Source organism: Macadamia integrifolia, unplaced genomic scaffold (assembly GCF_013358625.1).
Source record: "Macadamia integrifolia cultivar HAES 741 unplaced genomic scaffold, SCU_Mint_v3 scaffold_259A, whole genome shotgun sequence".
Classification (NCBI taxonomy): domain Eukaryota; kingdom Viridiplantae; phylum Streptophyta; class Magnoliopsida; order Proteales; family Proteaceae; genus Macadamia; species Macadamia integrifolia.
In genome coordinates, this window is record NW_024870657.1 from 28,744 (window position 1) to 52,734 (window position 23,991).

At 37.2% G+C, this 23,991-nt stretch overlaps 3 protein-coding genes across 3 annotated transcripts; all 3 read right to left on the reverse strand.

The window, feature by feature from the left end:
- Positions 1–804: 804 nt before the first annotated feature.
- Positions 805–1,667, reverse strand: LOC122071534 (receptor-like protein 9DC3). Its single transcript, XM_042635903.1, has one exon. The coding sequence runs from the start codon at positions 1,597–1,599 to the stop codon at positions 988–990; it is 612 nt and encodes a 203-aa protein (XP_042491837.1). The 5' UTR covers positions 1,600–1,667; the 3' UTR covers positions 805–987.
- An 18,877-nt stretch (positions 1,668–20,544) lies between these two features.
- On the reverse strand, positions 20,545–21,435 carry LOC122071535 (putative receptor like protein 25). Its single transcript, XM_042635904.1, has one exon. The coding sequence runs from the start codon at positions 21,330–21,332 to the stop codon at positions 20,724–20,726; it is 609 nt and encodes a 202-aa protein (XP_042491838.1). The 5' UTR covers positions 21,333–21,435; the 3' UTR covers positions 20,545–20,723.
- Positions 21,425–23,560, reverse strand: LOC122071537 (receptor-like protein 43). Its single transcript, XM_042635906.1, has 3 exons — positions 22,362–23,560; positions 21,513–22,254; positions 21,425–21,430 (listed from the first exon to the last, which is right to left on the reverse strand). Exons 1-3 carry the CDS (start codon positions 23,558–23,560, stop codon positions 21,425–21,427), a joined length of 1,947 nt encoding a protein of 648 aa, XP_042491840.1.
- Between the last annotated feature and the right edge of the window lie 431 nt (positions 23,561–23,991).

The window sequence follows — 23,991 nt, forward strand, 5'->3', positions numbered from 1 at the left end:
AGGGAAAAACAAGTTGTTATAAATTATTTTGCAACATGCTTGCCTGCTTGGTTACAAACTAATGCACACATGCTGATCCCAGTCCTTTGCCAATTCCACTACCTCTTTGGGGTTAGCACTATGATCTCTTATCATTAAAACAACATTAAAGAAAGAAAGAGTAAAAACTTACACAAATTTGAGATGAAAACAATTGTAAGTATGGATATTCGTAGTTTTTCTTCCCAAGGGGGGAGGTAATGTCTTACAAGAAAGATGGTGCATGAAAAAACTTAATGGAAATATATATATACATATATATATATATATATATATTATGTAAAGATTAATTTCATTGCAAAAACTAGAATACATTGATGCACTTCACTAAAATAATTTTCTGAGAATTGCAGAATTGCACTGAATTGCAATTTCTAAGAATTGGATGGGGATCGGGATCCTCTCCTGAGCATCAATGTACTGGATGGGAATTGCAAAATTGCACCAAATTGCTCTTTCTACAGATTTCTAAGAATGGGATGGGGATCGAGATCCTCTCTTGAGTGCTGATCGAGTAGGTTTTGCCCGTAGTGACCTAGGCGATCGACACATATCCAAGTGGTGATTCAACAACTCTCGGTACGGCGCCTCTGTTCTACTTGATGGAAGCATAGTCATTGGATCACCACTTGGACATGTGTCGATCACCTAGGTAGCTATGGACTGACCCGGGCAATCAAAAATGAAAAAAGAAGAAGTAAAAACTAAGAAGTTAATAGGAAGTGGAGAGTAGGAGTGAAGAAAGGAAAGAAAATAGACACTAGGGAATCACCACATGCTAAAAAAGTTGCAAAAGAAAGGAAATAAAAATACAAAACAACGGATCAACACATACTCAACCCAGCATTACTGAAAAATAGAAGTACACTCAACCTTAAGTAGACAAATATATACTAGTAGGAGAAAAGGAAAACGGAAATCATGTTCACTCCCCTCTCTGACAGTTGTTCATTTTACTCTCCCATGGTTTTTGCTTTTCCTTGATACTTGCCTTCGCATGAGTCTTCTCATTCTTGATGTTAACCCGAAGCATCCAATGATCCTCCAAAACATAGTATGTCCAATCATGACCCCAATTATCACTCCAGAACAATACCCTGGAACCACAAATCTCCAATCAAGCAAACTTGTTGAATCTTCTTCTTCCTTTTCTAGTGCCAAAGCTGGAGGTAATGCACTATCTATAACTCCACATCTTTTTGGTAATGGAGGTCCACATAACCCCAAATTCCCTTCATATGAAGCAGCTGGAAATGTTCCAAACTGGTTGCCTTGTGGTATCCTTCCTGTGAGATGGTTTTGTGATAGATCCAAAACTGAAAGGAATGTGAGAGCTGGCAATTGTTGGGGGATTTCCCCCGATAAACTATTTATGGAAAGATCTAATGACTCAAGCCTGATCAATTGAGAAAATGAAGATGGAATTTGACCCGTGAGGTCATTTGCAGATAAATTGAGCCCCATGAGTGCTTTAAGTTCCCCAATTGCAACTGAAATATTTCCTCGGAACTTGTTGCAAGAAAGATTTATGGTGGTGAATGTTTCTGTGATCTTCTCCATCTCCAAAAGTATTCCTTTGCTAACAATCTTGAGCGAAATTTGATAGGAAAATACACTATAATTTTGAAAACTTATATAATCCGGATCGATCCTTCTACAGAAAAACACCATAAGGCACTAAAAATCACCAATTCTGAGGCCAGTTAGTGTTATTTCGACCGGAACAGATCCGGTTCCTAATTCTATGTTTTAAAACGTTTGATTAATTAAAAGCGACAAAAGAAGTGATGTCAATTAATCAATTTTTATTTCTCAAAGAAGAAAAAGTTTTGGTAATTAGTTGTTTAAATGCGGGGTTGATTATATGGCATCCTTTGTATTTGGACTAAAGTGCTTAAGTATTCAAATAGGTGAAGAGAAACCAGTTTTGTCTTTGATTTTTTATTGGTGCTTGGTGTTCTTCACTGCTTGCAATGAAAGTTGAATGGTTCTTATTCAACCCTGGTATGACCAGATCTATGCGGTTATGAGGTCAATATGGGTCCGCGAGACTAGTCAAGCTAAAGGCCTGAATACCCGTCATTAGCAAAAAAAGTTTGTCATTTTTTTGGGGTACTATTTTCAATGGCATATTTTATATTTAGGTGTAGAAAACCTAATTCAATGTGGGATCAGCCACCATATGACTGATATGAAATCATAACCCTCTCAAATGAAAAGCTTCATAAAACTTGCTGCCGCTCTTCTTCACGAATTTACAAATAAACTGTTGTGAACAAAAATCATAAAGATCAATCAAATTGTACTTTTATAGACTTGGCGGATCATTTCAGACCATCTGTAATTAACTCATTTATTGAAAAATCTCACATTCTTTCGAGAACCATTCTCGTACGGGGCTGATCCACATAAATGAAATATACCCGACAACCAACTCTGTGATGGATTCCATCCATGTGGATCAGCTCATACGAGAATGGTTCTCGTACGAGAACCTGATCCACACTCAAACATGGATTGCATCCTTTGTATTGGAATTAAATTGCTTATCCTTGAGATCAGGCACAACATACATGCCATCTATAATGATGTGTTAATTCGATAATCTCAATGGCAAAGCCATTGAGGACGCACCTTAGTCCTTAACCCAATCCCAGTGGTTGAGGATTAAATGATCCATAAAAACTTTCAAAGGCTAGCCAATTGTTTCATACCATCTACAATGACGAATCGGTGGAAATCGGGAAAAGAAACTTCCTAAACTCTAGTTTCTGTATAGGATTGGTCTTATCTGGATCGGCCACCTGAGTTCAGACTCCTTAGTCCACTGGTCAAAGACACTGTATAGGAAAGTCTTCTCATATCTTGATGTTAACCCGAAGCATCCAATGATCCTCCAAAACATAGTTTGTCCAATCACCACCCCAATTATCACTCCTGAACAATACCCTGCAATCACAAATCTCCAATCAAGTATACTTGTTGCATCTTCTTCCTCTTCAAGTGCTGAATCTGGAGGTAATGCACTTTCTATAACTCCACATCTTTTTGGTAATAGAGATCCACATAATCCCAAATTCCCTTCATATGAAGCAGCTGGAAATGTTTCAAACTGGTTGCCTTGTGGTATCCTTCATGTGAGATGGTTTTGTGATAGATTCAAAACTGAAAGGAATGTGAGAGCTGCCAATTGTTGGGGGATTTCCCCCGACAAACTATTTCTAGAAAGATCTAACGACTCAAGCTTGATCAACTGAGAAAATGAAGATGGAATTTGGCCAATGAGGTCATTTGCAAATAAATTGAGCCCCATAAGTGCTTTAAGTTCCCCAACTGCAACTGAAATATTTGCTCAAAACTTGTTGTATGAAAGATTTATGGTGGTGAAGGTTTCTATGATCTTCTCCATCTCCATATATATTCCTTTGGTTACAATCTCGTGTGTAACTTGATAGTCAACACTTGTATTTCGCAAACTTATATAATTTGCCAACTGAGTTACATTTGTAACCAACATCGATTTCCAGTGACAAATATATTCCAATGGCAATTTTCCAGTAAAGTTCTTTTGAGAGATGTCATACACATGTAGCATTGGGAAGGGAGAATGAGAACCAGAATGGGCCTTTGATTTCTGTTTAATGGGACCATAGACTTTGTTAGATTGCAGAACCAAAACATGCAACTGGGGTAGGCTTTGCAACCAGAAGGGGAAGGTCTCAACTGGTTGTTCCCAACATCTAACACCTCCATATCCTTGCAATATTTCAATGATGTTGGTAATTTCCCCTGTAGTCGATTCCCTTTGACTTTGACAATCTGTAGTTTGCATCCTTTGATGTAAGCATCAGAAATTGGGCCATACAAGTTGTTCTGCTCTAGATTTAGGACACTTAGTTGCCAAACAAATGACCAAAGCACCTAGGAATCAAACCGCTCAATTTATTATAAGACAAATCAAGAACTTCAACATTAGTTTCAAGACAGGTTGAGGTAGGGATTTTTCCAACCAGTTAAGTGTCGTGGGAGAAGTCATTGAATTGATTATGGGACAAATCTATATACATCAATGATGGGATAGAAAATAGAGATGAAGGGATCGGTCCCTAAAGCATAATTGTTCTTTAATATACCTAATATTGGAAAATCCATCCTTGAAGAAGAAATCAATTTGACCAATAGAATTATTATATGAAAGATCCAATTGGGAAAGGTAGGTAAGATTTGCCACATTGACTTTCTCCAATCCACGTGTGCCATGACTATAACTTTGTCTTTACTTTCGATTGTAGAGCTGGAATTTTGTGAAGATAGAAGGAGAAAGTGTAACTTCCAGTCAGAATTATAGAAGACTTTTGTTGCTTTCTCTAAAAAAGATAAAAGAGAGGAGAGGTGATTCTCTTCCTAAACGATACTTGAAACCATGGTGGTAATTTTATTCTCCATTGATAATGAAGTAAGATCTCATCCGAGGACATGGATAACCATGTCGAACCTTGTAAATCTGTGTGTATTATGTGATTTCTTGTTCTTATTTTCCCATCTTTTTGCACTGTTTTAGGGTTACGTTTCTCCACTCTATCAGGTTACAATTGGTACAAAGATCATATAAACGTCTGATTACCCTTAAATGAGAAGCTTCACAGAACTTGCTGGCTGCATTTTCTGCAATTACTAATAAGCCATGAACAAGAATTATAAGTCTCAGCCAAAATTTGTGAATAGATTAGACTTCCATAGACTTGGCACGTCGTTTCAGACCATCTGCAATATTGATCCCCTTTATTGGACAATCTCACATGCCACCAGATAACAACATATTTCAGGTTGAAAGGGTTTCTCACCTGAAAGATCACCTCAAGCTTGCAAGTTTTCTTCATTTTTCTTTTTTCCCAAAATTTTATGCCTTACCCACAAGATTTTTTAAGAAATGGAAGAATCGATCACTGCCGAATTCTAATCCAAATCGGCAGGAATCTATCAGAATCGGACAGAAATGGGCTAGAATTAATGACAGGAATCGGTTGGAATCAACTGGATCGATCACGGATTAAGTGATTAACCAATCCAATTCCCCAGTTTTTAAACCGTGCTTCCCATTCCACTTTTGTATTACAAGGGACGAAGATGAAACTTCTTTGGATTAGGTCTGGATTTCAAGAATTGAGATCGGCCGGGTTGGTCGATTTTGATTCAGCCAATCCAGCTTCTCCGATCCTTCTTAAAAAATAAAAAATAAATAAATAAATCTTTGTCTAGCTAAATGTGACAAAGGAAATGATAGTCAATGAATCTATTTTGAGTTCTCAAAGAAGAAAATACTTTTGTAATTAGTTATTTAAATGTGGGGCTTGTCCTGCTGACATAGATGGCGTCATTTGTATTAGCATCAAGTGCCAAGTTTCCAAATAGGTGAAAAGAAACCCCTTTTTTTTTTTGGTGAATAAGGGAAACCAGTTTTGTCAGTAGAAAGATTTCTGATGGGTTTGGCCATAAAAAGGCCCTAAAATATGTTCAAGAAAGATCAAGATATAATAAATTTGTGATTAATGAGATTTTCGATGGGATTTTGTTTCAAAAAATGTTATTTGAGAGATTGAGATGTGGGATCTAGTGCATAGTGTACTTGTTGTAGCCTCCGTTTGAAGAGTAGATGCTAGGAGTGTGGTTAGTCCAAAGATCGACTTCTATCACATGTGTTTTCTCTTTCCCTTTTAATGTGTGAATAAAGTTCCCTTGGGCAATTCCTTTAAAAATAAATAAATAAATAATAAAAAAGAAGAAGAAGAAGAAGAAAGAGAGAGATTGAGATGTGTCATCCCATAGAGTTTGTTAAACCTTCTTTCAAGAAAAAAGTTGCCAATTGGAATAGATAGAAGCTCTAGGCCTTTGTTTTATAATGGGCAAGGGGAAGTATGGCCCACGACATTTCTAAATTTACATTTTGAAAGAATAAATAAACATAAAAATTTAATAAAACAGAATTTACTAGTTAAATATATTCAAATTCAAATCAAATATGAAAGTGTTTATAGGGTTTTGAGTGTTGGGTTTAAAGTATAGGGTTTAGAATTTAATGTTTAGGGTTTAGGGTTTTAGGGTTAAGGGTTAAGGGTTAAGTGTTTAGGTTTTAAGTTTTCAGGGTTTAGGATTTGGGGATTTAGGGTTTAGTGTTTAGGGTAAAGGGTTTAGGTTTTAAGTTTTTAGGGTTTAGAGTTAAGGGTTTTGCGGTTTAGTGTTTAGGGTTTAGGGTTTAGGGTTTGGGGTTTTACCGTTTACTGTTTAGGGAAAGGGTTTAGGTTTTGAGGTTTTTAGGGTTTTGGGGGCTTAGGGTTTGGAGTTAAGGGTTTTAAGGTTTAGTGTTTAGGGTTTAGGGTTTAGATTTTAGGTTTTTAGGTTCTAGGGTTTAGGGCTTTGGGGTTTGGGGTTTGGATTTAGAATTTTTGGGGTTAGGGTTCATGGATTTGGCTCTAGGTTTTAAGGGTTTTTTTGGATTAGGGTTTTTCAGGATTTGGAGTTTATGGCTTAGGGTTTTGAGTTTAGGGTTTAGGGTTTTGAATTTTAAGGGTTAGGGTTTTGGGTTTAGGATTTAGGGTTTAGGTTTTATCATTGAATGGTTATGCGACAAATCTATATATCTGAATGATGGCTAAGACAATCGAGTTGAAGGGACATACCTAATAGAGTTGGATGATGCATAATTGAAAAAGGTGGAAATCTGTGCAGCCATATTATTTTATGAAAGATCTAATATTTTAAGTTCAGTTAGATTTGCAAAAGGAGATTGTATTAGTTCACAAGATTGGGAAGTCCGTCCTTAAAAAAGGAAGGATTTGACCTGTCAAACTATCATACGAAAGATCCAACCATTAAATATTGGAAGGATTTGCAAATAATTTTTTTTTTTTGATAAGTAATTTGTATGTATTTATTTAAAAGGAAAAAATGACTGTACAAGAAAAGGCAGCCTCTATCTCCATCTTTGGATTGACTTAAAGAACAGAGGAGAAGACCCTAGAAAACAAAGCAGGATAGGCCCTGCATTACAAAGAAGAAGGCAAGGATAAACTAAGACATTACAATCTATAGAAAGTCTTAAAAGTTGAATCCTCCATCACTAAATTATTCAGCTCCTCAGGGAAATCATGGGGCTGAATAATATTCTCAACTTGAGATATGGCCATGGATACCAGGTAATCCGCAGGTTTATTAACCTCCCTCTATACATGCTTGAATTCCTTACTGGATAGGGTAGTAGAGTGTGAAGAATCTTGCTTTTAATAGCTCTAGTCTCCCCCCGGACCCTAAATTTCTCCATTAGCATATCTACAACCAATTTGGAATCTGACCGAATAGAAATCTCCATCATGTTGTTTTCTACACAAATAGAAATTCCTCTAAGGGTAGCCAAGAGTTCAAGTCATAAAACATTAGTCCTCTCCTCAAGACCAATATAAGCCAGTAAAGAGGTCGTCCCTTTCCTATCCCGAACTAATCCTCCATAAGAAGCTCGAACTTGTGAGAGGGATCCATCACAATGTAATGCTACCATATTACTTGGAGGCATAAACCAAGAGCATGCTTTTGGGATCACAACCTTCTAACTAACATGAATGCCCCACTTAGACATGAGAAATTGATTTCTAGGATTACATTCAGCAACAAAGCTCACCCTAGAGCACTTAACTTTGACATCTGAGACAATTGCTTCAATAATTTGAGGCCTGGTTTTATTTTTAGATGTAAAAATCCTGAAGTGTCTCTCTTGCCATAAGTGTTGCACTGTGGCATAGAAAGTTAATTTTCCAATTACTTTCAAAGGATCCCCATCATGAAATTCATGTTTGACCCTGTAGCAAATTGTTTCTCAACCTTTACAATGGGAATTTATCCTTAAAAGATGAAGGGATTTGGTCCATCAAACTTTTATGAAAAAATCCAATTGCTGAATATTGGAATGATTTGCAAAAGAAGACTAGGAAAGAAGAAATTCAACCAGAGAAACTTTCGATAGCAATTAAGTTAGCACAGAAAAAAACAAGTTTCTACGCAAAAGTCTACCGGAATACAATTCACAGAGTTTTGAGGATTTCTATCCATTTATATAATGGCGAAGGATAATAAACTATTTGTTGTCTACTTTGCCTCCTTGTTCCCAAATGTAATACAAAAGTCTGGATCAGATGGACCATGGCTTCCCACCATCATCTGTCTATCTACAATGGCATTATGCCTCCTTATGAGCTCACCATATTTGGTGACAATGATAGTACAATCATATAGCATCTGCTTAATGAATTGCACAATGAAACAATTGTACCTTTACCAAAAAATGCCTTACTATGTTTGCCTCTATTACCCCAAACTGTCAATGAAACAATTGTACCTTTACCAAAAAAAAAAAATACGAAACAATTGTATGATTATAAATTGCCTTTATATTTTTCAATCTGCTACCTTTTGTATGAATACTAAAATAGTGTTTTACTCTTCATAGTCCTTAGAATCTCACACACCCGAATATGACAGAGTCAATAGTACCAATTGACAAAAGCACCAAGGCAAAACCCATCAATCAAATATTATTATTATTAATTTTTTTTTTTGTAAAATATATTAATTTTCAGTTGCAGCTAAATGAATGAAGCTATATAATTATGGACTGAAATTTTGGAGGTGGTGGAATAGAATTGATTTTGAGTGTATGTGGAATACATCGAAGTGCCTGGAGCTTGGACTACATCAAAATTTCAGTCCATCTTATAGCTCCATTATGCTAATTGGCTAGTGTTCATAATTCAAGTCATTACTCATGGTGTGATGTCAAGTGAGGAGAAACAAAAAATTGTTGGAAATGAAGGATTCGGAGGCACATTCTATGCCAAAAGAGAGAAGAAGAGGTAGGTTTCGCTAATGATGAACTACATGTTGTTTTCTGGTTGTTTTTGTTGGTAACCTCAATCACATGGTAGTGATGATGTGGTCAGTTTAGGTGACATGGTCGAACAAATTAATTTCCTCCACCACGTGTGTCATGAGTCATGACTTTTAATTTTGTATGTCTATCACTTCTCTTTATAGAGCTTGGATTTTATTTTTATTTTTAGGGTAATCAGAAAAGGGTGTTCCAGAGAATTGATTTTGAGTGTATGTGGACTATATTGGTTTCTAAAAAGAGGAGTGGATCCATGTAATTTGTTGCTCTCAAAATTGTAAACCTTCAAATCGCTACTATTGAAGCATGATTAAATAATACGAGTGATTGATTATAAGTCCAAAATATAAGGATTAAATTTCTACCATAAATAAATAAATATAAAGATTAAATGCAATACTTCCAATTGAGGAATTTTTTTTTTGGTAAAAAAAGTGAGAAATCGAAGTGGAAAAAACAAGGAAAGCGGAGAAATCAAAACCACTGTAATCTGAATTTTTTATTCTTCCACTTATCAAAGTGGGGTCAACTTGAGATGAAAATTTAAAAAGCACAAAGAGAAACAAATGATATTTTAGAAAATACTATAATCTAGAAGGGTATTTGTGAATTTTTGTTTTCTGATGAAATTTGATGCAGAATTTGCAACATTATTGTGTGATCTCCAGTTTGCTAATCAATTGGAAATTTCTAATATCTGGGTCCCTTTCACGCTCATGTCACATCGAGACACTGCAGAAGTGAAAACTACAAAATCTAATCCAATGTATGGTAATCAATTAGTTAACATGTTAGTTAATCGCAATCTAAAACATGTGATTCTGCGGAGGCATGAGAATCTCTCTTAGTTTGTGTGGCAGCAGTGGTTGGCTTTGCAGGTTGGCTTCTATTAGGTGGGTAATCTCCTATTTTTTTTCAGGGAATCAAATCCAATTACAGACTTTATTTTGGCCAAGGAAGCGGCTAAAATGGGTATATCTTCTTTGGTCTCTAATTTTCCCATTCAGCTTATTAATAGGAGATTAGGATTGATATTTTGTGTACGAACAGTTAGACTCTGGTTTATGTAGTTTAGTTTTCCTTTGTGATGGGTAGGTCCTGCTGATGGCAGTGCCAAAGGTGAGGTCATCCTTTTTTGCATTTGTGTTTGCATGTGAGCCAAGGATTTTTGTATATCTCCTTTTTTGTTTTTTTCTTTAATAATTTTTCTGATCTTAAAGCAAAAAAATAAAATAGAAATTGGCTTCTAAAAGAGTGGATTTGAATAATACCTTCAATTTCACGTTATTATTGAAGTATGATTGAATGGTGGGAGTTGTACAGAGTTTTCCTTAAAAAAAAAATATATAAATATATATATATATATAAATAAATAAACAAAGCGTGTGAATCGAAGGGATGAGGCCCCTTGGACCTCCCCTTTAATCTAGGACCACTCGTTATATTCATTCACCGTGACCTTAGGAAACTTGATCCAATTAAACATTAGTTGCAATAATTTCAAGTGGTGTATCAAAGGGATAAGGACAAGGAAAAGCCTGATTTCCTCCACATATCAAAGTGGGGTCAAGTGAAAACACAATAATCTGTTCTTTTTACCCTCCACTTATAAAAGTGGTATCAAAGTCGGGTTAACTGGATATGGAAATAAAAAAAACAGGAGAAACTAAACCCCTCGTAACTTCTCTTTTTTTTTTTAACCTTGATTTATGACCAGCCCTTTTTTTGGAGCTTGTTAATTTCAACCTATATCCTCAACAAGTTCTGAAAAGAAGGGATAAATTGATTTTTTTTTTTTTTTTTTTTTTTTTAAGGACCCATTTTCACTTGTTGGTGAAAATTGTGTTAGAAGATTAATTGCCTATACTGTCTTGGTTAGCGGTTTAACCTGGATGGGTTAGGTCAATATCCACAATTAAATTCTTCTTAGGGCTTGATTTGAGCACATTGTTTTGGCTTCGCTTTGCAAAGGAATAGTGTTAGGTGCAATGTGCATCGTTGATTGGAAAGAGGGGTGACACAGTAGAGTATGGCTCTACTAAAATTTTGATTTATCATGAACCATGGGTTTATCACAGGTGCCATCNTATATTCTCTCTGTCTCTACACTAGCTCTGTGAGAAAGCAGTGCTCCCTAAATATTATTATGAAAAAATAATAGCTGCAGGGACCATGTATTCTATATATAATAGAATTCCTAAACCCTATTCCATTCCCACAATAGAATAGGGCTAGAAGTTTCCTAATTAGAGTGGTCCTTATTTTCTTGGGCCCAATGGGTCAATCAATATCAGTTAAGCCCACATAAGAGTCCTAACAATCTCCCACTTGGGCTACACTGATACTGATGTCTTCCCATTGACATCTGGCCAAATAATCCCAAGATTGAATACCACTCAAAACAAACTTTGATCCAATCAATAATCTCCATTATTGAACAATAGTAGAAAATACACCTCAATATACGGCATATAACTATCTAATGTTACAGACAACAGAAAATTATCAATTCAAATCGCCTGGAAACATAGATATAAGGAATTATATCATAACTGTGATCACATAAGATATATCCTTCCTTATAGGTCCGTTCCTGATCTAAAGATCAACCTACATTGAAAACCTCACAGGTAGAGAACTTTGATATTAATCAATACTTAGGCAAACCGCCATTTTCTTGTATTAATATCTCACTTTGGCATACAGCCTATAGTTAATAACCATCTCCATGGATTTAGGCTAAATACCGCCATAAATCACGAAACTTGGCTAAACACCGCCATTAACTGTGACATGTCAAAGTAAACCACAATAATCATACAACAATATGATGAGAGAGAATATAAATGAACACTATACTGGAAAGTAAACATCCTCAATATAGATTGTGCTCATAATGTATGATCTAACAAAATAATGCTTATTACAATACCACTATGGATAAGTAAACTCCCACTAAACAAGCATATCAAAAGATTCCATCACACCCATGTTAGAAACATGAGTCTTAAAAATTCCCACTGGAAGAGCTTTGGTCAAAGGATCAGCAACCATCTCTTCAGTAATAATATGCTCAACAGCGATCTCCCCAGTGTTGATCTTCTCGCGAACCACAAGATATTTAATCTCAATGTGTTTGGAGCTGCTAGATCTCTTGTTATTCTTTGCAAAGAAAACAGCAGAAATATTGTCACACCACAAATGCAAAGGCTTAGAGATGGAATCTACAACTTTCAGTTCAGATATAAAATTCCTCAGCCACACTGCCTGCTTGGTAGCTTCATAAAGTGCCACAAACTCAGCTTGCATAGTGGATGAAGCTAAAATAGTTTGTTTGGCACTCTTCCAAGAAATAGCTCCTCCTCCCAATATAAAAATGTATCCAGAGGTAGACTTTCTATCATCAGTACACCCACTGAAGTCCGAGTCAGAATACCCCACAACTTCAAATTTTTCTGATTTACTGAACACTAGCTTGAAGTCCTTTGTCCGCTGTAAATAGCGCATGACCTTTTTTGCTGCAGTCCAATGAGCCAAACCAGCATCAGATTGAAACCTGCCAAGTACACTAATTGCAAAGGCAATGTCAGGGCGAGTACAAACTTGTGCATACATCAAACTTCCAACGGCAGAGGCATAAGGCTTGTCATTCATTGAGCTCCTCTCAATATCATTCTTTGGACATTGTTGCTTGTTCAACTTGTCTCCTTTACTGATGGGTGCTTCACCACCAGAACATTTAGACATGTTAAACATCTTTAAAACTTTATCAAGATATGCCTGTTGTGATAGCCCAAGTAACCCCCGCGGCCTATCACGACTAATCTCGATTCCAAGCACATAACTTGCTTCACCCATGTTCTTCATTTCAAAGTTTTCTGAAAGAAAACCCTTGGTCTCCATCAATAAGGTTTTGTTGCTGCTAGCCAACAGAATGTCATCCACATAGAGCACAAGAAAGATGAAACTACTCCCACTGAGTTTCAGATATATGCATTGATCGATTGGATTCTCTACAAAACCAAAAGAAGTCACAACTCGATCAAATTTTAAGTACCATTGTCGAGATGCTTGCTTTAACCCATAAAGAGACTTTTTCAGTATACAAACAAAGTCCTCTTTACCATTTTCCTCAAAACCTTCAGGTTGTCTCATGTACACCTTCTCTGACAGCTCTCCATTCAGAAATGTTGTTTTCACATCCATCTGATGTAACTCTAGGTCAAAATGGGCAACAATGGCCATGATAATTCTGAATGAGTCCTTTGATGAGACAGGTGAGAAGGTTTCCTTGTAATCTATCCCCTCTCGGTGAGTAAAACCCTTTGCCACGAGTCTAGCTTTGTAGCGTTCTACTCTACCTTGAGAATCTGTCTTGGTTTTGAAAACCCACTTAGATGCAATAGCCTTACAATCCTTTGGAATTTGCACTAATTCCCATACTCCATTGTTGCTAATGGATAACAGCTCTTCCTTCATTGCTTCTACCCATTTGTCTGAATGCTTATGATTAACTGCTTGAAGAAAAGTAACAGGGTCTTCTTCTTGTCCTATGTCAAACTCACACTCATTCAAATAAGAAACATAATCAGAGTGCAGAGAAGGCTTGCGCACTCTAGTAGACCTCCTTATAGGTTCATGTGGAAGCCTACCAATATTAGCGGTATCAGGAGGTGAAAGTGGGTCTGCAATAGCAATATCTGTCCCAACTTGCAAATCATATTCAATTGGAGTTTGAGTGACTGTATCATCAGACAGGATGGGATTGAGATCAATAAGTGAATTTCTCAACTCAACAGGTGCTATCTCAGGAGTGTCATACTCCCCTTCTTCAAAAGAGAAATTACGAGGAGTTCTAGACTCTTCATTGCATTCAACAAATCTAGCATGAGTGGTCTCTACAATTTTGTGTCCTGGACCAGGACAATAGAATCTATACCCTTTAGACCTCTCTGAGTATCCCACAAAATAGCAACTTGTAGTCCTTGAGTCAAAAACTTTTTCTTGAGGGTTAAAGACTTTGGCTTCTGCTTGACATCCCCACACTCGCAAGTGTCTAAGGCTAGGTATTCTGCTACTCCAGAGTTCATAGGGAGTCTTATTCACAGATTTGCTTGGCACTCTATTGAGAAGGTAAACAGCAGTTTTAAGTGCCTCTCCCCATAAGGATTCTGGTAAGGTGGTATTGCTCACCATAGAACGGACCATGTCTTTCAGAGTACGATTTCTTCTTTCAGCTACTCCATTCTGCTGAGGTGTTCCAGGCATGGAATATTGAGGAGCTATCCCATGTTCTTGCAAGAATTTTGCAAAAGGACCAAGCAACTGCTCAAAATCACCACTTCTCCCATAATATTCTCCACCCCTGTCGGATCTGACCACTTTGATCTTCTTGGAGTGGAAAAGTTCAACTTCAGCTTTAAAAATCTTGAAAACATCTAGAGCACTAGATTTCTCACTGATAAGGAAGACATACCCATATCTTGACCAATCATCAATAAAAGTTATGAAATAACGGTGCCCAGTGAGTGTAGGGACAGTAAAAGGCCCACAGATGTCAGTGTGAATGAGGTCTAATACTTCAATGCTGCGAGTAGCATCCTTTTTCCTGGAGATTGTCATCTTTCCCTTAATGCAATCTATACATGTTTCCATGTCCTGAAAATCAATATCTTTTAATATCCCTTCCTTTACCAATCTTTTCATCCTCTTGATTGAAATATGACCCAACCTTCTATGCCACAACATGGAGGATTTCTCATCAATCAGAGACCGTTTCACTCCCACATTCAGAACCCATGAAGAATTACAATTCAATCTATAAAGCCCATCAACAAGAGTACCACTACCAATAGAGATAGAATCATGTAATAAACAAAATCCAACTTGATTAAAATTAACAGAATAACCATCTGAACAAAGTCTAGAAACTGAAATCAAATTCCTCCTCATAGAGGGAACATAAACAACATCCTTCAAATCAATAAATGAGTCTGAATGAAAAAATAATCTAATAGTTCCTATGGCTTCCACTTCAACTCTAGCTCCATTGCCCACGAACACCGTCACTTCATCCTTGCTTGGCACCCTCCTGTTTAGGAACCCCTGCAAGGAATGAGTGACGTGAATAGATGACGCAGAATCTAACCACCATGAATCAATTGGTACATTAATCAAGCAAGATTCAAAACATACTAAGGATAGATTCATACCATCATCCTTCTTTTTCTCAAGGTAAGTCTTCCTCTTAAAACAATCCTTCTTCATGTGTCCTTTGGCCTTGCACCAAAAACACTCTATGCCACTCATGTCTTTTTGTACCCCTGATTCTTTGAAATTTTGTTTTCCTTTCTTGTTTTTCCCTCCTTTAAATTGAGTGAATTTTCCTTTCTTAAAGAACTTCTTGATCCCTTTGTTAGGTCCCATAGATGATGAAGTCTTACCTTGAGTAAGATTGGCACTTTCAACTTTGGTCCTATTAATTGTTCCCTCTTCCTGGGTTACCACAGTGATCAATTCATCAAGACCCCATTTATCCTTCAATGTATTATAAGTAGTCTTAAGAGTCTTGTAGCTCTCAGGTAGAGAATTCAAGGCAATGGTGACCACGAAGTCATCATCAAAGTTAATACCTGTACCTCTGATCTTGTTTCCTAGGGAAATCAATTCCAGTATATGCTCTCTAGCACTTCCTACTCCATCAAATCTAGCCCCAGTCAATTGGCTCATGAGATCGTGAGCCTGTGATTTCTTAGAGCTATCAAACTTAGCTTTTATAGCAGCCAAATACTCAGAAGCAGTATCCTTTTTAGCAACACTATCCTTGATAGACTCAGGCAAAGCACTTTTAATAACAGCCAAGGATTTCCTATTTGCAGTGACCCACTTGTCATAATCCCCTTTCTCAGTTTGGGTACTGGTTGCAGTAGGTTCAGCTGGTTTGGTGGTTCTAGTACACAGGTCTAGGTCCTTGAGAATCATGTAGACCTCTAAGTCTTCCATCCATTTGTTGAAATTATCCCCAGTAAGCTTAGGAATATCAAGTACATCAAAACTAGAAGACATCCTGTTGAATATTTTAATAAAGAATATTCTATTCAACATACAGACATATATGTAAAAGAATAAGCATGTAACAATTAGCTAAATTAAACATTACATGCTCAAGTATCAATTACTTCATGAGTGTCAACCGGAACTACATTTCTGACCTTTGGGTCTGAAACATACTGGTCCACTCAAGTTTCTGCTATTACTGCGAGACTTTTTCTAACTTTTGAAAAGTACCGCCATATTTGCATGGACAGCATCTTCTAGGTTGAGAAATCCCTATTTTTTTTTCTTGCTTTAACTTTTCTTTGATAATGTCACATTTGGGTGAACATTAGCAACCTTGCTACCAACCATTATTCTCTGTTTTTTCAGACAAAAAAGACCTTTGATTTGTATTCTATTACAATAAGGTTGAACTTTACCACTTTGGTGGATTCCACCCAATCTTACTGTAATAGTCTACAAATTCATTCCGGCAGCTAAAAGTGGGATTGTTTAACCATGAATAAAAAATATTCATAAACAAAAGCATGAACTACATTACCAAGAATAAACAAGTTCATATTCTAATATGCAAGTAATGTATGAGTTGATTTTCTTTCATTTCTTCCAATTAATAGGAAAATTATAAAGAATCATTAAACACCCATACTTGTAACTTATACAAAATAGATCATAAAAGTTGATCAAAATTAGGCTCATAATATATCAAAACGAAGAGCACGAAAAACTGGACTCAACGCAAAAAACCAGGGTGAAAAATTCTTCACCGTTTGCCCGTACGAGCCATTTGAAGTTACTGTTTTTTTTTTTGGAATCAAATAAATCCGGGTCAACCGGTTGGGGCAAATTAGTTCCGGGTCAAAGTTCGGGTCAACGACCCGGGCAACCTTTGACCGAGTGGGTCATGAGTTGACCCACTGCATCCCGGGTCAACTAGGTAGGGTTTCCGAGTTGACCCGGCGATGACTCGCCTCCGTTTTTTTTTTTGAAAATTTTTTATTTTTCTCTCCTCCGGCAGCCAATTTCCGGCGGTGCGTGCCGACGCGTCCGGAGGTTTCCGGTGATGTGCAGTATACCGCCGCGACCGTCTTCTCGTGCTCTACAACTTCCGTGAAGAAAGTTTTCCCATACGGGATCTTTAAGTAAGAGTAAAATAATGATTTTCATAAATAGAAACCCAAATTTTTTTTTTCTTACATAATTTCTTGATTCTAACACCATAGTGTAGGCTCTGATACCAATTGTTAGTGATTATAAATCCTAGAATCATTTGAATTACCTATAGTGTATAGAATACAAGAATGAATAATGGAAAGAAATCAATCACATACCCGTTGAGCATGAATAAAGTCCCTAAATCAAGGTTGACGCTTGTACCACGAATTATGATGAAGAACCACGCAATATGGGTCCTTCTACTGAGATCTTCTGCAGCCTCTTACTATGGGATCTTCTCTCTGTCTCTACACTAGCTTTGTGAGAAAGCAGTGCTCCCAAAATATTATTATGAAAGTAATAGCTGCAGGGACCGTCAGTATTCTATATATAATAGAATTCCTAAACCCTAATCCATTCCCACAATAGAATAGGGCTAGAAGTTTCCTAATTAGAGTGGTCCTTATTCTCTTGGGCCCAATGGGTCAATCAATATCAGTTAAGCCCACATAAGAGTCCTAACAGTTCACCCAATCGAGACGTAGCCATATCAGATTGGATAGATTTTGAATCAGAGTTCTCAGGTTGGGGTTCTCAAGTTTTAACTCTATATTGAAGGAAAGATCAAGAGAAACCAAATATGTCAACCGTGAGATTTCTAATGGGATTTGACCATTAAAGTGATTGCTCAAGAGTGTAAGATGTGTTAAACTGGAGAGTCGATCAAACCCATATGAAAAGAGTACTCAAAATTGTTGGTGGATAGATCGAATGTTTGGAGATTAGGAAGGTAGAAGAGGGTAGAATTGGCATGGATAGAACCACAAGTCCAGATGAACTGAGGTTGAGACTAGTCACATGGTACGTGCACCGTCTTACCTATTTTGGAAGAGATAAGAACGGTAGCCAAAGGAGAAGATTTAGGAAATAATTGACTAATTTGGAGGTTGCCAATCCTCTTTCTAGCAAGAGAAGTCTTTTGAATAATCCAGCTATCCTCATATTAATTTTAACCTAACAAATAGGGTTGCTATGCAACCGTTACAAGCCTAGTAGTTATCCTAACTTCTACCACATACACCACGTATCCCACTCACACACAACTAAAAAATAGTTATTAGAACTTCTACCACTTCTACTACCCGTTTTAATAGGTAAATTACAAAAACCCATAACCGATCCCAACAAGTAAGTAACATCACATGACCCGAAAGTCCATCATAGGTGACACCCCTCCATGAACAACAATTGGTATTGGGCTTCCAAGACTTGAGAGTATGGTAACTATTCGAACATGATTGCTCATGCTTCAGCCAAAGTAAAGCAAACATCTGATCATGGAGACATGATTGCTCCGAAAAACCAGTGTGGAACATTGACACAAAGGAAAAAAGATAACAACACAACAATTTTGTTGGATAGAGAGAAAGAGAGATGGAAAATCTCACATCCCAGATAACATAATTGCAGGTTGCAGTGGTTTCTCATCACCTGAAAAGGCATCCATGGCTATTGCTGGAGATCACCTCGATCAAGTGCTCTAAAGTTCTGGACTGAACTTTAAGTTTTCAGTTTTTTCTTTTATTTTATTAAATTTCATGCCTTGCCCATCACTAGAACCGCATCCCAGCAAAGGGCAAATAAGGGAGGTGACATGCATACTACTTATCACCTACAATAGTATCAAGTAGAAAACATTTCCAAATTTTTATTGTAAACGCATGACATCATGGTTTGAGGAATCGGATTGGATTGGTAGGAATCGGCAGGATTGGATTAGTATCTGTCTTAATCGATTCTGATTCTTGGCCAACACTATATTGGTGGATCGGTACAGAAAAATAGGTAAAATGGTTAAAAAAGTGATTTTAAACATAAAATCAAGGGCATTTCTATTCGATCTAAGGTAATTCGGATCAGTATTAGCTTTGGCTGATCCTATTCCCAATACTAAGTTCTCAAACCATGCTAGAGATTGGAGAATTGAATTATTTTTATTTAGGGTATTAGTTACATGTGGAAAAAAAAAAAGAGGAGATAATAGTGATGGTTCACCAATTCTAGCCGTCGGATGGATCTAGATCCTTTCAAGTGGCTGGGTTCCCCATGGAGGCATTAGTCAGTTTGGGAGGATTCGAATACACACCCCAACACACGATCGGATCCTCTCAATTGTCAGATATCTCTATGGACAACCTAGCCGCTAGAGGATCCGGACACCCAATCCTATTAATTAGATGTTTCCAATGTGGGGCTTGTCTAAACGACATTATGGATTGCATCATGGAAGAAAAAAAAAAACGAAAGTTCCTCGAGAGTGTATAAATGCATAATGAGTCTAAAATTTTGAAAATTACAAACCATGCCACTCTATGTTATGACATTCTGGTTATTTTATAAAATTTTATTAACTTTTCTGTTTTTTTTTTTTTGGTTAGAAATTAACTTTTCAAGTAAGCCCCATTCGTTGTTTCAAGTTCGAAGCCTCAAATTAGACCAATGTGATGTGTGTGCTGTCATCCATCACCAGGAACCATTCTCATTTGCTGTTTGACAAAAAATCATGATTTTGTCCCATGTTAGATGACACAAATGAGATTTATGTTCATAATTTAGAATGAAATTTGTGTTTTCTTCATTTCTTATTCTTTTGTCACAAATTTTTTTCTTTTCTTTCTTTTTTTTTTAATGTTTATTTTTACGTGAAAATCAAGTGAAAAATGGAAGATTTTCAAATAAAATATCATATTTTTAAAGCAAAATTGAATCAAAATTTTCCTTTCACATTGTTTCTATCTAGAAACTAAAGGAGTGAATAATTTTTTTATTTCGTTTTTTGGTCTAGACTTATCTCCTTGGTGGTCCATAACCTTACGCACACTCTTAGAAAATTTTGGTTTTGGTTGAAGTCAAAACCAAAAAATGAATATACACAACATAAGAAGGGTCGAAAAATAAAAGAAAGAAACATATATGAGGAATCCAGGACCAGTTCTAAGATTATCAGGGACCGTTTCTGATTCCAATCTGAATCGGAATAAGCATGGACCGATTCCATATCCAATTCTTCATTTTAAAACCCTGGGCAAAAAGGAGTTCCTAGCAAGATCAGTTTCATTCTTTGGTCGGCAACTCTTGACATGCAAGATCTTAGCTTTGAATAATTTCAAGTCCATAGGCCAGTTGAACCCCAACCATTGTGTGCTCCGTGGTCCAAAAAGGGTAATCCTGCATCCGCCAGAATAGGTGAAAATCAGCAAAGGACTTCCTAAACCCTAGTTTCCATACATGATCCTGGGATGGGATCATTATCATTATGCAAGAACAACATTATTCAACAACACTAAATTGGAACTCGATTTCAGGTGTTTGACACTGAACCTTCCGCAGCAGTGAGGAATTCTATTAAATTAAAAGAACATAGCATATCATAGATAACAACCCAACATCACTAAGAAATAAAAGCACATTCAACATTAAGAACACAAATAAATACAATGCTACTGAAATCTTGTTCACTCCACGATTTGACAGTTGTTCATTTTAGTCTTCCATGGCTTTTGCTCTTCCTTGATCCTTGTCTTCGCTTGAGTTTTCTCATTCTTGATGTTAGCTTGAAGCATCCAATGATTCTCCAAAACATAGTATGACCAATCACCACCCCGATTATCACTCCTGAACAATACCCTGCAATCACAAATCTCCAATCAAGTATACTTGTTGAATCTTCTTCCTTTTCTAGTGCCAAAGCTGGAGGTAATGCACTATCTATGACTCCACATCTTTTTGGTAATGGAGGTCCACATAACCCCAAATTCCCTTCATATGAAGCAGCTGGAAATGTTCCAAATTGGTTGCCTTGTGGTATCCTTCCTGTGAGATGGTTTTGTGAAAGATTCAAAACTGAAAGGAATGTGAGATCTGCCAAATGTTGGGGGATTTCCCCCGATAAACTATTTCTAGAAAGATCTAATGACTCAAGCCTGATCAACTGAGAAAATGAAGATGGAATTTGACCCGTGAGGTCATTTGCAGATAGATTGAGTCCCATGAGTGCTTTAAGTTCCCCAATTGCAGCTGAAATATTTCCTTGAAACTTGTTGCCGGAAAGATTTATAGTGGTGAATGTTTCTATAATCTTCTCCATCTCCAAAGATATTCCTTTGATTACAATCCTGAGAGTAACTTGATAGGAAAGTCCACTTGTATTTTGCGAACTTATATAATTTGCCGACTGAGTTACATCTGTAATCAACATTGATTTCCATTGACAAATATATTCTAGGGGCAGTTTTCCTGTAAAACTGTTTAGAGAGATGTCAAAGACATGTAGCAGTGGGAAGGGAGAATGAGAATCAGCAGTAGCCTTTGAGTACTTTTGTTTAATGGGACCATAGAATTTGTTAGCTTGCAAAACCAAAACACGCAATTGGGGTAGGCTTTGCAACCAGAAGGGGAAGGTGTCGCTCAACTGGTTATTCCCAACATCTAACAACTCCATATCCTTGCAATTTTCGAATGATGTTGGTAATTTCCCCTGGAGTTGATTGCCATTGACTTTGAATATTTGAAGTTTGCAACCTTTGGTGTAAGCATCAGGAATGGGCCCATGCAAGTTGTTCTGCTCTAGATTGAGGACACTTAGATTGCCAATTACCAAGGGACCAGAACACTTGGGAATCACACCGCTCAATTTGTTATAAGACAAATCAAGAACTTCCAGATTAGTTTCTCCACTACAGGCTGAGGTAGGGATCGGTCCTTGAAGCAAATTGTTCCTTAAGACTATGTGCCTAATATTGGAATCTCCATCCTTGAAGAAGGAATCAATTTGACCAGTCAAATTATTATATGAAAGATCCAATTCGTAAAGTTGGATAAGATTTGCAAAAGAAGGGATTTGGCCCGTCAAACTATTATATGAAAGATTCAGAAGTAGAAAGTTGGTAGGATTTGCAAAAGGAGGGATTTGGCCTGTCAAACTATTATCTGAAAGATCCAGAGAATGAAGGTTGGTAAGATTTGCAAAGGAAGATGGAATCGGTCCTTCGAAAAGGAAGGGATTTGACCTGTCAAACTATTATATGAAAGTTCCAATGCATAAAGAGTGGAAAGATTTGCAAAAGAAGACAAGATTGTAGGAAGTGACCCATACAAACTACAATTATACAAGTACAATGCCTCCAACAACTTTAGATTGTTGATCGACTTGGGCAACTTTCTACAGAGTGGGGTTGAGATGACCCCCAAATACCGCAGAGAATTTACATGAGGGAATTCTGGTAAGTTACCTGAGAGAAGATTGTTGTAGGATAAGTACAAATCTTGTAAGTCTGGTTGTAGGCTGAAAAAGTTGTCTGGAAGCTCTCCATGCAATCCTGTGGATGAGAGTATCAATACTCTCAAAGAAGGAAGTCTCCCTAGGAGTTCTTGTATTGACATGAAAGATAAATTGTTGAAGCCAACATTGAGCTCTGAGAGGAAATGAAGGTTTGAAAGGGATGCATCCATGGGCCCTGAAAGTGAACAGTTAGACAATGATAGCCGTTGAAGGTTAGGGAGCATCGAGGATAAGCTCCGATACCAATAATTCTTATCATAATCTGACATGTTCACCCAATCAAGATCAAGCTCAATCAAACTGGATAAATTATGAATAAGAGTTCTCAGGTTGGGTTTTTCAAGTTTCAACCCTGTGTTGAAGGAGAGATCAAGAGAAACCAAATTTGTCAATCGGGAGATTTCTAATGGAATTTGACCAACAAAGTAATTTTCCGAGAGTGCAAGGTGTGTTAACTTGTAGAGTCGATCAAACCCATATGGAATAGAGCCCTCGAAGTTGTTGCCAGAGAGATCAAGTGATTGGAGGTTAGGAAGGTGGAAGATGCTAGAATTGGCATGGATTTGGCCATCAAAAGAATTCCAATGGAGGTCGAGATGTACTAACTTCGAGAGTCGATCAAACCCATATGGAATAGAGCCCTCGAATATATTGGAGGAGAGATTGAGTGTTTGGAGATTAGGAAGGAGGAAAAGGGTAGAATTGGCACGGATTTGACCTCGAAAAGGATTCCAAGAGAGGTCGAGATGTGTTAACTCGGAGAGTTGATCGAACCCAGATGGAATAGAGCCATTAAATGAATTGTTGAACAGAGTGAGTGATTGGAGGTGACAAAGATGGAATAGTCCACTGGTGGGATGGATAGGACCACAGAGTCCAGATGAACTGAGGTCGAGACCAATCACATGACCAGTGTGTCCATCACAAGTGACACCAGTCCATGAACAACAATTGGTATTGGGCTTCCAAGACTTGAGAGTATCATAATTATAGGAACAAGATTGCTCATGCTTCAGTTGAAGCAAAGAAGACATCTGATCGTGGAGACATGATTGCTCCAAGGAAGAAGAAAAAGAAAAACAGGCACAAAACAAGGACAGAAATAAGACTAGGTTACACAACAACAATAGTATTGATGTTCTCATGTTGTTGTCTCAAGAGAGGGAGGGAGAGATGTAGAGAGATATTTGGGAGGAAGAATGATGGGTTTAATTAACGAGCTGTTAAGCTATTTATTGAAAGAAAAAGGGCAGGATAGAGGAACACGGGACCCATTAACACCCTATTACCAAGAATCTACCAAGAGGACCATATAAGATTCAATTGACCTTATTAGCGTACGTGTTGGGAATTTACTAACACCAATCTTTCATAGGATTCCCGTTACCCAAACTAGTCAAATATGTGGAAAAACTAGATCATGGAGAAACAAATTGATTTTCTCCAAGCCGCGTTCACTTTCCAT